The 15,617-nt window shown below is 39.5% G+C and overlaps 1 protein-coding gene across 3 annotated transcripts in view; it reads right to left on the bottom strand.

Moving 5' to 3' along the window:
* Zzef1 (zinc finger ZZ-type and EF-hand domain containing 1) overlaps nucleotides 1-15,617 on the bottom strand; it is a 166,295-nt gene that overhangs the window by 58,669 nt on the left and 92,009 nt on the right. For all 3 annotated transcript variants that reach the window (XR_007213754.1, XM_048366226.1, XM_048366227.1), the window contains 7 exons: nucleotides 15,082-15,175; nucleotides 13,529-13,991; nucleotides 12,123-12,287; nucleotides 6,188-6,307; nucleotides 5,177-5,338; nucleotides 3,178-3,307; nucleotides 808-946 (listed from right to left, as the gene is read on the bottom strand). Coding sequence is in view for 2 of the 3 variants with exons in the window: in XM_048366226.1 (XP_048222183.1) it covers nucleotides 808-946; nucleotides 3,178-3,307; nucleotides 5,177-5,338; nucleotides 6,188-6,307; nucleotides 12,123-12,287; nucleotides 13,529-13,991; nucleotides 15,082-15,175 (1,273 nt within the window). In the remaining variant the exon portion in view is untranslated. The remainder of the gene's footprint in view (nucleotides 1-807; nucleotides 947-3,177; nucleotides 3,308-5,176; nucleotides 5,339-6,187; nucleotides 6,308-12,122; nucleotides 12,288-13,528; nucleotides 13,992-15,081; nucleotides 15,176-15,617) is intronic.

Below are 15,617 nucleotides of genomic sequence, written 5' to 3'. Positions count from 1 at the left end.
TCTTCCATGATTGGAATAGTATAGAAGTGCTGCTATACTACCAAGTTGTTCTACAAAAAGTCTCAGCTATTCATTTATTACTCAGTACATCACTCTTGTACTATACTATAAGTACTTCAGGCAGGGACTCTAACTTTTACTTTGGGACCATACAGACAAGAAACCCAGTGTTAACCACTATCAGTGTGCTTTGCTTCAGTACAGAAAGGTCAAGTGTACTAAAGAATTTTTGAAGTTTACTTCATTACATATATTTTTCAATTGGTAAATATTGCATGATTCAGAAGCAAAAACTACTTCTTGCAAGTCAACCAAATAGATATTTACTGATCCTACGTGTTTATCCAGTGCTTACTTAGCACCATGGGAGATGGAAGAATCTCAGATAAGAGCACTGGAGCTTACTGCTGAGTTGAGGAGATAGGTTTATGTTTGTCAATGAGTTAGAGAAGACCATTGGGCAGTGTTTCTATTTAGTACAATGAGAATTTTTTTAATTTGTATTTATTTTTTTAAATATTTTTTATTTTTATATTTTGGGGCTTGGACTCAGGGCCTGAGCACTGTCCCTGGCTTCTTTTTGCTCAAGGCTAGCACTCTGCCACTTGAGCCACAGCACCACTTCTGGCTTTTTCTATATATGTGGTGCTGAGGAATCGAACCCAGGGCTTCATGTATATGAGGCAAGCACTCTTGCCACTAGGCCATACTCCCAGCCACAATGAGATTTTTTTAAATGGCAAGATCACATAAAATATAAATAATTCTTACTTTTGGGTATGGCACACCCAAGTCTATGACACTTACCTAGGAAGCAAGTTTTGCAGAGATCCATGTCACTGCACTGCAGACACCGGTAGCGGTGCCAGGGGGCAATCTCATCACATCCATCACAAGAGATGTCCACATTTAGCAGGTCACAGTAGCGAGCAATAAACATGTGCATCTGTAAGGTGAAATTAACACGATTAAACAATAGTGTCTTATGTGGTCACTGTTCATTAATCAAGTCATTCACTTAAGTTTTCTAGGCACATCTGATACTGTGGCTTATACCTGCAATCCCAGATATGGGATGGTGAGAATTGGAAGGATCATAGGAAGGCCAGACAAAAAGTTAGCAAGACCTCATCTCAACAAAACAGCTGGGTTTTGGTGGTGGCACTTGTCTCTCAGGGACCAGGAGTATTTTTTTTTTTTTTTGCCAGTCCTAGGGCTTGACAAACTCGGGGCCTGAGCATTGTCCCTGGCTTCTTTTTGCTCAAGACTAGCACTCTACCTCTTGAGCCACAGTGCCACTTCTGGCTTTTTCTGTATATGTGGTGCTGAGGAATCAAACCCAGGGCTTCATGCATGCTAGGCAAACACTCTACCCCTATGCCACATTCCCAGCTCTACCCAGGAGTCTTAGATAGGCAGATTATAGCCCAGGCTTGCCTGGGCTTCCTCCTTTGTCTCCCTTCACCACAAAAAGTTAAGACTGCTTAAAAAATAACTGAAATAGAAAAGGCTGAGGATACAGTTCAAGTAGCAGAAAGAAAAAAAAATCTAGGCATACTCTACTAGGTGCTAGTAGCCAAACAAACTGTCTATCTGGGAATTTCCTCAAGAAAGCAAATTATGACCATACAATGTTGTAAGGGTGCTGGTAGGCAAATTTAGGGAGCTTAGAGGCACAAGATGCTTTCCATAGTATTGGAAAGGTCAAGGAAAGTTTTTGTATCAACTAAGACCAACAGACAAACAGGTAACAGTTGAGTGAGCATAAATGTGACAGGCATTTCAGATAGAAGGAATAGCATGGCTCCTATAGAAAGGGAGCAAACAAAGGTTTGTGACAATAATGCAGTATGCAGAATTCAGTACAGATTGGGAACAATCAGATGTAGTTAGAAAGGCTAAACCACTGGGGCCTCAAATGCTAGTCTAAGGAATTACTGATTTTTTTAAACTGAAGAGTAACAGGAGTAGATTTAGTGTTCTGAATGTTCTGTTGGCTGAGAAGGAAGAGACTGAAGGAAAACAAGACAGGAGTCAGGGAGTCTGATCACTACAGTGTTGGCTCTAAGGGTAGAAATGAATGCAGGTAGGACAGGGAAGACCTAAGAGGTACTAAGGAAGCAAGGTAGGAGCCTTGGTATGGGGGTAAAGGACAGGCAAAAACAGCATTCAAATGTTTGGTCTGGGTATTTAGTGGGACAATAGCAGTACATACAGACACAGAAAACACTGCAAGAACACTGCTTCCTGATACTTAAAAACTAGCTAAGTGTTGTGCCATGTACCTAAGTTTGAGGCCAGCCTGGGCTTCATAATGAGACTGTCTTAACCCTCCCCTAACTCCCCTTCCAAGAAAAATAAAAACAAAGACAAAAAAATCCAGAAATGAATTCTTTCTGTGGAAAAGTAAAGGCAGTGTTTCATAATTAAGCAATTGTTACCTACATGCACTTGGAAGATTACAGGACATTCTATCTTTAGAGTCTAGAAGCAAAAGTAGAAAATATGTAGAAGAAATCTCTCATGATACCTGAGCTCTATAGAATGGCTTCTAATCAGATATTAATATGTGAGAAATCACAGGCTCAGCTGGTGTGTTCTAATCAAGCACTACAGAACTACTATATAAACAAAGTAGCTGGCATACAATAGGTACTCAATATGTAGAAAATGAATGGCTATGAGGCAGCAGATGTCTGATACATGTGCTAGTGACAGATACAGTATCTCATGGAGATGGACAGGCCTGAGCCCAGTGCTTTTGTTCATCTGAATCATCTAACTGAAACCTTCCAAATGGAATGTGGCTTCTGTAATACTCATCTACAGGAATAGAGAATGTGCTAACAAAGGGACACTAAGAGTCCAAGCTATTCTCCAATTGCAGATGCTCAAGTCTCTTATACATTACTATTTGTGTGTAACGTACACAAAGCGGACTGCTATTATACATCAGCCTTGTAAGCCACTCTTCTGCAAAGTCTAGCTCTATGTGAAGGGGCAACTCTGATGGGTCATATCAAGATGCAGAGCTCCTCAGGTTAATCTCAGAAATATGATCTTGAATGTCCCCTCCAGGAGCTCTCTCAGGAGACAGCATGCTGGTAGACTCCAGGCATATTCTCCTTTCCAAACTCCTTGCAAGCCACCCAAATTACTCTAGTTGAGAGGTCTTACTTTCCTCTGCTTCTCTGGATCCTCCTGGGCTATTTTTTCATACCAGGCCTCAAACATGCCATCCTGACACTCATCCATCCATTCTGAATTCTGCTTGGCATCAGCAAGCTCATCTTCTTCACTCCACTGGCTGAAAAGACATAACAAGAAAAAAGCATGCCTCTCCTGATACTCAAGGAAAGTGCTAGTTAGTAGACCTAGTGTTCCACAAGTCTAATAGACTGAGCATTTTAATTTACTTTTTATTTTTCTAATTAAGAAAATTTACTATATTTCATAACTTTTAACAACTTAAGGGAAATATTTAATGTCTAAATAATAGCTAATCACTTTACATTATAAATCATCAAATACATTTTTATTAGCATACATTAGATGTACAAGGGGGTTTCATTGTAACATTCTCCACATACATATAATGTATCCTGACCAACCTTACCAATTCCCTCATCCCATTCCCTACCTCTTAAAAATATTCCAACAGACTTTACCATTCTGTTTTTATTCACTGCCTTGTCAGGCCTCCCCATTCCTACTTGCCTATCTTTTCAATAGAGGCTGTAGATTTAACTTCTGAAGGAAAAGGCCAGTTTTTCTTAAAGTGCAGGATTTAATTAGCTGTTTGATGGCTGCACACCAATGAAAGAGGAAGAAATCTTTTCCAGAGCAGAATACACTGAGTGAGATAAACCTATCATGTGCCATGTAGTAGGGTCAAATAGTGATTAAAAAAAAAGTTTTGGTGGGGATGCTCAGAATATTGTAATGGAATCATCCCCAGAGTCAGAAGATATTGAGACTTCATATTTACTACTACAAGCTTTAAGACTTGACATAGTACAGTCAGCCTTCTGTATCTGCACATTCCATACTCATGGGTTCTGTATTCCTGGATTTAATCACCAGATCAAAAACATTCAAAACAACTGCATCTATATTGAACATGTACAGATTTTCTTGTCATCATTCCCTAAATAATAGAGTATAACAGTCACCTAGAGATGATTTAAAGTATACAGGAGGGTATGTGTAGGTTACATTCAAATATTAATATATAAAGGACTTGAGCATCTTCAGGTTTTAATATTTGTGAAAGTGCCTGGAACCAATCAACTGAGGCACAACTGTACTTAAGACCTGGCCCTGTTCCCTCATTTCAAATAAAAGGTTCATATAGATAATCTCATAGGCTCCTTTTAGATGCAAAATCATAAATTTCTATAAATTATGCTTAGTTTGTTTTGGCAACCAAAATCTTAAACACAAAAATATTTACTTAATAGCAAATGCAAAGTATTTTCCAATAAATATATATACACTCATTCATGTATTCCAACAAAATGAGTCTGGCCTACTCTTAGCTGTGAACTAGTGCTGTGAGGAATGTTGTGTACATTCTGTCCCACTAGAGGACTGTATCATGCAGGTGCAGACAAGAATTGAAATGATGGGCAGACTGACCAGCATGCTGATGGCTGCCCAATGTTGCATCCTTTCTCTGACATCACTGCCACTGGACATCAGGGCAAGGGCTGAGGGTAGTTAACGAGGAGCTAGCTTTAATTTTAAACCCATTCCTATTGCAAAATGTATAGGAGATTATAATGGCTAACACCACAAATAGGTATAACAAAAAATACAGAAAAGGGTTGTCCTTTAACAAGATATAGTAGGATTGCCAAAAATACAGAGGAGCCTCATCCCCTGAGTTCACAACACCATTGCTAGCAACTTACATAGCACCACTACATGCCATATACCATTTTAAACACTCAGAAATATAACTCATGCATTCTTTATGACAAGCCTTGGATGCAGGTACTATTATCATCTCAGCTCTAAAGAAGAGGCAACAAACTTACAGAGCAATTGGATAACATGCTAACAGTCACCTAGTTTCTGAGTGGCAAAGCCAAGATGCTCTCACCCCATTCTGTCAATGATTCCTATAGTCCATCCTCTACTCCAGGAACTTCAGAGTATAGGGTTATATTCTTACCTGATCATACTGTCGTGGACACTGATATTTTCTTGTGACATTTTCATTAGGAGATCTGGTAACTGAATATCAACAAAGAAGGCGAGATCACTAGGTTCCCAGCCCATATCCAAAAGGTGAAGTAGGGCTGTCTGAATGCAGGATAAGGCAGGCAGCAGAGATCTAAAGAAGCCACACAGATGACAGTTATCAAAGCTGCCCATTACCAAAAGACAACAGGGTCACTGCAAGTTGGCCAACAGTTTGTAATGAGAAAGCAGAAAATCTCATATCTCATACAAACATTCTACAAAGCTTAAGCAAAATAAGTATGAAATATTTAAGCTTCCTACTCTGCCAGGATCACCACTGGGCATCTTACAGTAAAGGACTAAGCAGTAAAAGTCATCTACTAATAAATGGCAAGATCAGAACCAAACTAGCCAAGGTTATGAAATTTAGAATTACATAAGAGGCATTAAGATTACATCTAAGCCATTTATTAAGGAGATCAAGAAACAATGTGTACTCAAGTTTTAAAACTACACATAACAGGGCTGGGAATGTGGGTTAGTGGTAGAGTACTTGACTAGCATGCCTGAAGCTCTGGGTTCAATTCCTCAGTGCCCCATAAACAGAAAAGGCCAGAAGTGGTGCTATGGCTAAAGTGGTAGAGCAGTAGTAGCCTTGAGCAAAAGAAGCTCAGGGACAGTGACCAGACCACTGCCAGTGCAGGACTGGCAAAAACAAGCAAATGAAAACACATAACACATTAAAAATAACACAAAATAGACATTATAAGTTCTTAGGTAAACTTAGACCTATCCCTGATGAACACAGGAGACAGAAAAAGGATTAAGAGAAAACATACGAGTAAGTTAACACTAGTAATTAGCTTAGAGATGGTAAGATTAGAGGGTAATTTTACTTTATTCTTTGTGATTTTTCAGTATTTTTAGCACAACACGTGAATTCTAATTATAATCATAAAAAAACCTTTCTCTCTAGAAACTTAAAAAAGTAATCTAGTACCTGTCATTTACACTACTAAATCCTTTAATTGCTTTGACCAAAAAGAGAACAAGTTGATAGTAAGTGTCTCGAATTTCTTTGTGTAGGTCAGCACCACAGCCTTCCAAGTGTCCAAAGTAACTAGAAACAGAAAAAATCATCAACTTAATTGCCAGGACAACTTTAACTTAATAATCCTATTCTTTACATGAAAGACTGAAGAAACAGCAAGCTAAACAAAATGGCACAGAAACTTAAGTAAAAACAAGTATATTGACTTTAGTTAGTAGTAAACAAACCAACTGGTAGGTCCAATGGGTGAGCCAAAAGAGATGTCCAAGAGAAGCAGGAAGATGACAACTATTCATCTTTTTTAGTTATATAGCCCCACCACACACATACTACTTGAGGGCCAGATACTAGGTGACTTATTTTTCACAAATTGCTTTATTTAGTCTCTGCACCCACCATTCTATCCCCCTTCACTGATAACTTAGTAATAAACTCACTGGATTTTGTATCTTGATTATTGTCACCTTGGTGACTTAAATATCCATGGGAATCGTGCCTCTGTTTCTTTTTCTCTCAGTTCTCTGTTACTTTCACTGCTAAGGATCTTTTCATGTATCCTTTAGTCATCTCAGTTTGATGATCATTTCCTTGGCCTTGTCATCAAGCAAGAGCTACTTCAGAGCCATGCTACTTTGCCTACGGACTCTCATCTCATTATTCTACTGAAGATTCCCACACAAGTTTTTAATTCAATTCTAATGAGTCCTAAGCCTATGAGTCCACATCATGTTCATCATGTTCATCATTCCCACCAGGTTTGCTATCTCTCTGCTTACCTTAGACTCTTATCTCTCACCTTAGACTCCATAGCTTTTCACCACACTGATACTTGAGCAAACACTAACTCCATGTCTCTTTCTGTCTCCATTTTGTCTAAAGAATCTTATACCTTTATCAAAACAGCTGACTGGGAATATAGTCTAGTGGTACAGTGCTTGCCTCAAATACATGAAGCACCACATTCCCCAGCACCACATATACACAAAAAGCCAGAAGTGGCACTGTGGCTCAAGTGGTAGAGTGCTAGCCTTGAGCAAAAAGAAGCCAGGGACAGTGCCCAGGCCCTGAGGTTCAAGCCCTAGGACTGGCAAAAAAACCAAAACAAAACAGTAACAACAAAAAAAATCCAGTTGAATGTAGATGGATGAAACACCACAGAACTAAGCTGACTAGTGTCACTTTAAATTCACAGCCACAAATTCCTTTTCTTTTTTTCTTTTTGCCAGTTGTGGGGCTTGAACTCAGAGACTGGGCGCTGTCCCTGAGCTCTTTTGTTGAAAGCTAGTGCTTTATTGCTTTGAGCCATAGTACCACTCCCAGTTTTTGAGTGGTTAATTAGAGGTAAAGGCCTCACAGGGACTTTTCTCTCAGGCTTGCTTCAAACCATGATCCTCAGTTTTCAGCTTTCTGAGTAGCTAGGATTACAGGCATGAGACATCAGAGCCCAGCTTTACAATCACAATTCTTAAAGAAGCACTTGAACTGTCAGGCAACCAAGAATGGCTTTCTCAATTATCTTCTCCTCTCCCCCCACCTCCCTAACCCACGTACTAGGGTTTGAACTGCGGGTTTTCCATTTAACAAATGGGTGCTTGTTACTCAGGAGGCTGAGATCTGAAGGACTGTGGTTCAAAGCCAGACCAGGCAGGAAAGTCCGTGAGACTCTTATCTCCAATTAACCCCCAGAAAACCAGAAGTGGCACTGTGGCTCCAAGTGGTAAGCACTAGCCTTGAGTGGAAAAGCTCAGGAACAAGGGCTGGGCACATGGCCTAGTGACCTGGGTTTGATTCCTCAGCCCCACATATATAGAAAATGCTGGAAGTGGCATTGTGGCTCAAGTGGTAGAGTGCTAACTTTGAGCAAAAAGAAGCTAGGGACAGTGCTCAGGCCCTGAGTCCAAGCCCCAGGACTGGGGGGTGGGGTGGGGAGAAGCAACTCAAGCAAACAAAAAACAAAAAAAATATACAAACAGGTGTTTCTCTACCATTTGAGCCATGCACCCAGCTCAATTTTCATTACTATTTAAAATGTACCTTCTTCTCCTTAAATGGCCATTATCTTCTTCTCAAACTCTCTTTTCACTGATGATTATTTTCATATTCTAACTTGAGAGAGATAAAAGCATAAATGAAGCTGGGGGTAGGATTTATGCTTGTCCTAGCTACTCAGGAAGCATCAATCAAGAAGAACATGATTTGAGGCCAACCAGGCAAAAAATTTTGTGAGACCACAGCCTCACCAATAAAGCTTAGCATAGGGAAGAGTGCCTATCATTTCAGCTACACAGAAGGCATAAAATAGGAGGACTTTAATCCAGTCGAGCCAGGGAAAAAAGATGAGACCCTATTTGAGATATAACTAAATCAAAAAGGTACGGGTGTACAGCTCAAGAGGTACAGTTTTTGTCTAACAAGCATGAGGCCTCTGAGTTCAATCACTAAAATAAGGAAATTATATAGAAATTTCTTCATTTTTGTACTACTCAATCAACTTACATTTGTTCTGAATTGTATGAAAAGTCCTGTTTCTTCCTTACATACTTCTCTAATTCTAAAAGGCCAGCCAAATTGTTTCTGCAAACTGTCCTGTCAGCTCCTAAATCCAGTTTGCAATCATTACTAATTTCCACCAGCTTTCAAAAGTACTTTTAAAAGAAACCTCAGGTTCAGTGTTGGTGATGTAGGTCATGGTAGAGCATGTATTTAGTGAGTAAGGCCTTGGGTTCTATTTGAGGTTCTGGAAAAAAAAAAAAAAAAAAGCCCTCCTAGCCCCATATGCCCTTCCAATGCTGCACTTCTCTGCTTCCCTTTTAAGACCAAATTTCTTGAATTAGCTGCAGTCTCTCTTTCTGTTTTATCATCCCCATCCTTTTTTAAACCCAGTCCAACAGAGCTTTGGCCTCATAGCTCAACCAGGACATGCCAAATCCATTTTTTTTTTATCTCCCCCAACTCATCACCATTCAACTGGTCATTTTTGTCTTCGAAGTTACAATCTTCTCTTAGATTCTATAATGTCCCCTCTCACCTAGGTCTTCAATCTATTTCCAGGGCCAGTCCCTCTTGATCACTTTTCACTTCTAAATGAGGCCAGCATGGAAGGCTCAGTCCTGGGCCCCTGCTTGTCTATTTGTACTTTTTCTAGGTACCATCTGTTCTCATTCTCATGCCTTTTTGTGTGTGCAAGTCCTGGTTTTTAAACTTGTCCTGGATGCTGTCCCACAGTGAATTTGCTCAAGGCAAGTGCTCTATCACTTAAGCCACAGCTCCACTTCCAGGTTTTTGGTGGTTAAATGGAGATAAGAGTCTCACATACTTTCCTGACTAGGCTGGCTTCAAACTGTGATCTTCAGATTTAAGCCTCCAGAATAGACAGGATTATAGATGTGAGCTACTGGTGCCTGGCTCATGACTTAAAACATAGGTTAAACAAATAGATTATATGTTCATGGCAACCATGAGTGGACTCTACACTGAGTCCTGACTTCTTCCCAGAACTTCAGCCTGTGATCTGTTTTCTTAATATCTTTACTTGGAGGTCCAAGAAGCAGTTCAAACAATATGGTCAAAAATAAAATAATAGGAGGGCACTGGTGGCTCATGATTGTAATCATAGCTACTCAGGAGGCTGAGATCTGAGGGTCATGATTCAAAGCCAGCCTGCGTGAAAAAGTTCCTGTGAGACTTATCTCCAATTAACCACTCAAAAACCGAAGTGGCACTACGGTTCAAAGTAGTAGAGCGTTAGTTAGCCTAGAGCAAAAGAGCTCTGGGGCAGTGCCCAGACTTTGAGTTCAAGCCCCATAACTGACAAAAATAAAATAAAATAAACACATACATAAATACATAAATAAATAAAACAATGTTTGCCCTAATCTGGTTCTTCCATACCCTTTCTTTTCTTCAGTAAAATATATCACTGTCTACCTAGCTGCTCCAGCCTCAATCCTAGGAGTTTCTTTTCTTTTCTCGTGATTCCTATCTTTCATTCACTCTCTGTCAATAATTTTATTTAATAATTTAAAAAATTATCTTTAAATAGTGGTACATACAGGTTTCAACTCAGCATGTCAATTTATGTAAACAGTGCATCTTGACAGGGTCAACTCTTTTGATCAATAAGTCTTGACTCTTTTTTTTACCACCAAAATGTTTTTACCACCTGAATGTTTGCTTTTTCTCTCCATCTTCAGGACTACTCTGTGGTCCAAATAATTACCATCTGTTGCCTGTACTACAATACTCTACTAACTGCTTTTTCTACTTCCATCCCTTCCACATAGTTATCTCTCAAAAATATAAATAGAAATGTATTAATTCTGGGCTTCAAAATCTCTAGTAGTTTCCTATCAGCTATTCAGTACAAACAAAATTCAAATTTCTGCTTAACTTTCTTTTTTTTTTTTTCTCAAATTCTGCTTAACTTTCTGATCTCATCTCATACTATATCCTCTTTCACTCAGTTATAAAAGCTTTCTTTCAGTGCTCTCCACCCTAGAGCTCTACATCATTCCTTCTATCTTTGGCACTGGCCCACTATCATCTCTCCTATTCATGCATCTGCTGGTTTATGTACTATCTTTTTAGCTAGCTTTCCTTGATCAGCCCAAACTACATTAAATCATCAACCACATGAGAGTATTACTGATTTTTCTTCTTTCATTTTACTTTATCTAATATTCTTCATTTATTTTATTTTACTTTATGTTTTGTGCCAGTACTGGGTCTTGAACTCGAGGTTACACATTCTCACTTGGCTTTTATGATCAGGCTGGTACTCACTCTACTTGAGCCACATCTCCACTTTTAGTTTTTGATTGTTAACTGGAGATAAGAGTCTACAAAGCCTGGCTTTGAACATCAATCCTCAAATCTTATCCTCCTGGGTAGTTAGAATTACAGGCATAAGCCACTGATGCCCCGCTAATTTTTAAAATATTATCTTTTTTTTTTTTTTGGCCAGTCCTGGGCCTTGGACTCAGGGCCTGAGCACTGTCCCTGGCTTCTTCCCGCTCAAGGCTAGCACTCTGCCACTTGAGCCACAGCGCCGCTTCTGGCCGTTTTCTGTATATGTGGTGCTGGGGAATCGAACCTAGGGCCTCGTGTATCCGAGGCAGGCACTCTTGCCACTAGGCTATATCCCCAGCCCAAAATATTATCTTTTGAAAATGCTCTCTCTCTCTCTTGAGCCAGGCACCAGTGGCTCAGACCTGTAATCCTAGCTACTCAGGAGGCTGAGGTCTGAGGATTGTGGTTTGAAGCCAGCTCAGGTAGGAAAGGCCATGAATCTCCAATTAAACACACACACACACACACACACACCACACCACACCCCCCCCCCCCCCTAGAAGTGGAGTTCAAGTGACAGGTCCTAAGCTCAACCCCAGGACCAGCATTTAAAAAAAAAAAAAAGTTCTCTTTTGCTCTTCAGGAGAATATAAGCTCAATTAGAATAGGAACCTTGTCAGTCTGGTCCACTGCTGAATGTGAATGTATAACACTGTAAACAGTGCCTGGCATAGTAGATACTCAAAAAATTTTGAGTGAAATTTTGAATGAAGATTAGAACCACCTTGAGAAGCATGTAAATTAATGTCATTATTGTAAATGAGCATCATATTTTAGCTCACATCTCCAGGAACCAAATAATAATGAGTCCAGATTGGAATATTATTCAGTCTGGTAAAACACAGCTGAATATGCATGTTCATGGTACCTACTAAAAGATATAATCCTTTTTTCCTTAAGATGAAAAAATGAATGCACCAAAAATGTACATTTGTCTTCCACATGAAAATGATAGTTATTAATTAGAGAAGATCATTTTTATTTCTTTAAAATGACCTCTGCTTATTTTCCTTGCAGATTTATCCTTTGTACTTACTTGGTAAAATCTTTCTGGCACGTCAGAAGTTCCAACAGGAAAAGTATATATGGTGGATGGAAGCAGTGAGGCTGTCCCAGGGATTCTGTACAGTACTGAATTACCCTAAGGGCTTCGAGGATGCTCTTGGCTTGGGCTTTCTTCAAGGAAAGAACCTTCACAACACTGGAGACAGAACTCAAGTCAGAATATGCAAAAAACTGAGATAGGGTAGGGAAAAAAACCCACCTCTCCTCCACCCAAGTTCTGAAGCTTTATAAATGAAAAGTACTGCTGTTGGTATTAAACACATCATGAAAGGGAGAATATTACTATCTACTACTTTTACTCAGCAGCATTAGGAATCAATTGCACATCAATTGTGCAAAGGCCTAACTCATTTTGAAAAACTAAATAATTTTGAAAAACTTTGATATCTTTACTTGCCTATCAAGAATACAGCTTAATTCCTAAGATTAGTAAATTCCTCACTAACTTAAAGCACAATATACTTTCAGGGAGGAAGGTAGGCCCATGCCTCCAGAAAATATCAAAACCTAAATTTGTCCCAGGGTTAAACTAAGATAATTTAAAAAATTTTTAATTTTATTTTGTCAGTCATGGGCATTGAACTCTGGGCTTGGGTGCTGTCCCTAAGCAATTCAGCTCAAGGACAGTGCTCTACCACTTGGAGCCACACTGCCTCTTGTGGTTTTCTGATGGTTAATTGGAGATAACTCTTAAGGACTTTCCTGCCTGGGCTGGCTTTAAACCGCAATCCTCAGATTTTGGCCTCCTGAGTAGCTAGGATTACAGGTGTGAGCCACTGGCACCCGACAAAGACTTTTCTTTTCTTTTTTTTTTTTTTTGGCCAGTTCTGGGGCTTGGACTCAAGGCCTGAGCACTGTCCCTGGCTTCTTTTTGCTCAAGGCTAGCACTCTGCCACTTGAGCCACAGCACTTCTGGCCATTTTCTTCATGTATACGAGGCAAGCACTCTATCACTAGGCCATATTCCCAGCCCCCAAAGACAAATTTTTAAGTGGCAACACCAAAGGAAATGCTTCCTTAAAAAAAGTATCAACAAGGCTGGGCTGTGGCTCAAGTGGTAGAGTGCTAGCCTTGAGCAAAAAGAAGCCAGGGTCAGTGCTCAGGCCCTGAGTCTAAGGCCCAGGACTAGCAAAAAAAAAAAAGTATCAACAATACATTACTGAGATATATTTTATAGGCAGTATAGTACACAAATCTTAAGGGAAAAAATACTTCTTTAAGGAAAAACTCACCACTTTAAAAAATCTTGAATATTCTAAAACAAGTTTGGTTCTATCCTAAATATCATTTTTTCATTGTTAACATGAACTTCAAGCCTTTGCCTAGACTAGATCTGGTTTGAAAAAAGAAAGTACTAGGAGAAAATGACTGCCTCACCTTTCATGTGAGAGTGATTGATCTTTAATGAAGTCCATGACATCCTTCAACACTGGATATTTCTCTTTTACTGTAGGCACCGGTCTGGCTTCTTCCATGGATCTGAAAGAGAGTAGCCGGAGCCGCCCTCGGGTAAAGGGTGGCCGCCGGGTGGGTGTGGAAGGTGAGGAGGGTTCCTCAGCTGTGGGCACATCTGCAGAGGGAGGCCCACTACTTGGTGGCAGCTTCGCTGGGACCTCCCATCCAGGACTCTTATCTCCTGCTGTTGAGGGCCCTGCTTCTGTGGGAGATACTGAGGCTTGGAAATGCTCTTCCACCATGGAGCTGGTCCTCTGGTGCCTGTCTAATGGCTGGAGATGATCAGTTTCATCAACAGTCACCAACTTCTCAAAGCTTTCTTCTGAATTTTTGTCCATGGGCAAAAATTTTAGTAATAGAAGACTTTTCTGAATACATTCTTTTGCTAAGTGCAAAAAGTAAAATGATAGAGAGAAAAAGTAAAAATTAAACATAATTTCTTTCAGAGAAAAATAATCTATTTATACTTCACCTTCATAAATTCTGCAGCTACTGACAGAATATAATCCAACTTTATTTCATTATATAAATCAAGAGCTTACCAAAACTATCAGTATATATTTAAAAAAAATTTTATTATAGTGAACATTTCAAACACATATAAAGGATAGTAAAATGACTCCTCTATATACCCATTGCCTCAATAATTATCAACTCACAGCTAATCTTGCCTTCCCTACTCCCACGGTCTGATGATTTCCATACAAATCCCAAGCATCACACTATTTTACCTGTAAAAGTTTCAGCCTAGCTCTCTATAAAAATAGGGAGTTTTCAAAGATTATATGACCAAGATATTAAAAAATTAATAGTAATTCATTCATAATTCTTTGAGCTACATACATGATCTAAATCAAAAAGAACCTGAAGCTTCCTAAAAGAAGCAATTAGAAAGATGTTCCAGGGCTGGGAATGTGGCTTAGTGGTAGAGTGCTTGCCTAGCATGCATGAATCCCTGGGCTCAACTCCTCAGCACCATATAAACAGAAAGGGCTGGAAGTGGCGCCGTGGCTCAAGTGGTAGAGTGCTAGCCTTGAGCAAAAAGAAGCCAGGGACAGTGCTCAGGCTCCGAGTCTAAGCCACAGGACTGGCAAAAAAAGAAAAAGTTTCAGCCTAGCTCTCTATAAAAATAGGGAGTTTTCAAAAATTACAGGACAAATATATTCAAAATTAATAGTAATTGTTTCATAATTTTTGAGCTACATACATGATCTTGCTCAAAAAGAATCTGAAGCTTCCTAAAAGACGTAATTGGAATGACGTTCCACTTGGAGCATGTTAGTAAACAATTAGTCCTTTTTGGCGTTTTCTCTATTGTTAACATATCCTTGAAAACAACATTTAGCATCTTTATCACTTTTCCTAGGTCAACACAGACTCAACTACAATTACCCAGAGGTCAGGCACAGGTTCTCTCAGTTCTAAAAAGAAAAACCTGATGGACCAGTGATCACAGCTGGTGTAGGCATACTCACCCAGGCTCTCGGGGTTTGTCTCAACAGCTTCTGAACTGAGCTTTTCTTCAGCCTCATTCCCCAAGCTCATCAGGGACTTTTGCTTCATTTCTAACTGAGGGAGGGAGAAGATTTGAAACCATATAATTAAGCCGTCCTGAAGGGCAGCAAGGCAGCACAGAAAATTACTGCAAAAGCACAGTGTTGAAATGATAGAAAACTTCCTAACTAATACTTAGGACATGGGCTAAACATGTTTTCTTCATCCTTTTAAACTGTCTAGAAAACTACTTTCAAAGACACATCTACTACTACGTGGTATTTGGGAGGAGAAATTTATATACATAATTTTATTATTTTACAAACCTTAAAATACTGGTGCTGGAGGAGATTTTCTCTAAATCCCACCAGAATAGGCAAACCTAGAGATCTAGAGAAATGGAGGCCTTACTACAGTCATATATCTAGTTTGCTGAAAAAATTGTTTGAATTTTTTTTGTCTATGTGTGGAGTTCTAGGACTTGAACTCAAGGTCTTAGTGCTGTCCCTTAGCTTTT

Source organism: Perognathus longimembris, chromosome 17, assembly GCF_023159225.1.
Source record: "Perognathus longimembris pacificus isolate PPM17 chromosome 17, ASM2315922v1, whole genome shotgun sequence".
NCBI classification, from domain to species: Eukaryota; Metazoa; Chordata; class Mammalia; order Rodentia; family Heteromyidae; genus Perognathus; species Perognathus longimembris.
This window is presented reverse-complemented; position numbering and strand designations above follow the sequence as displayed.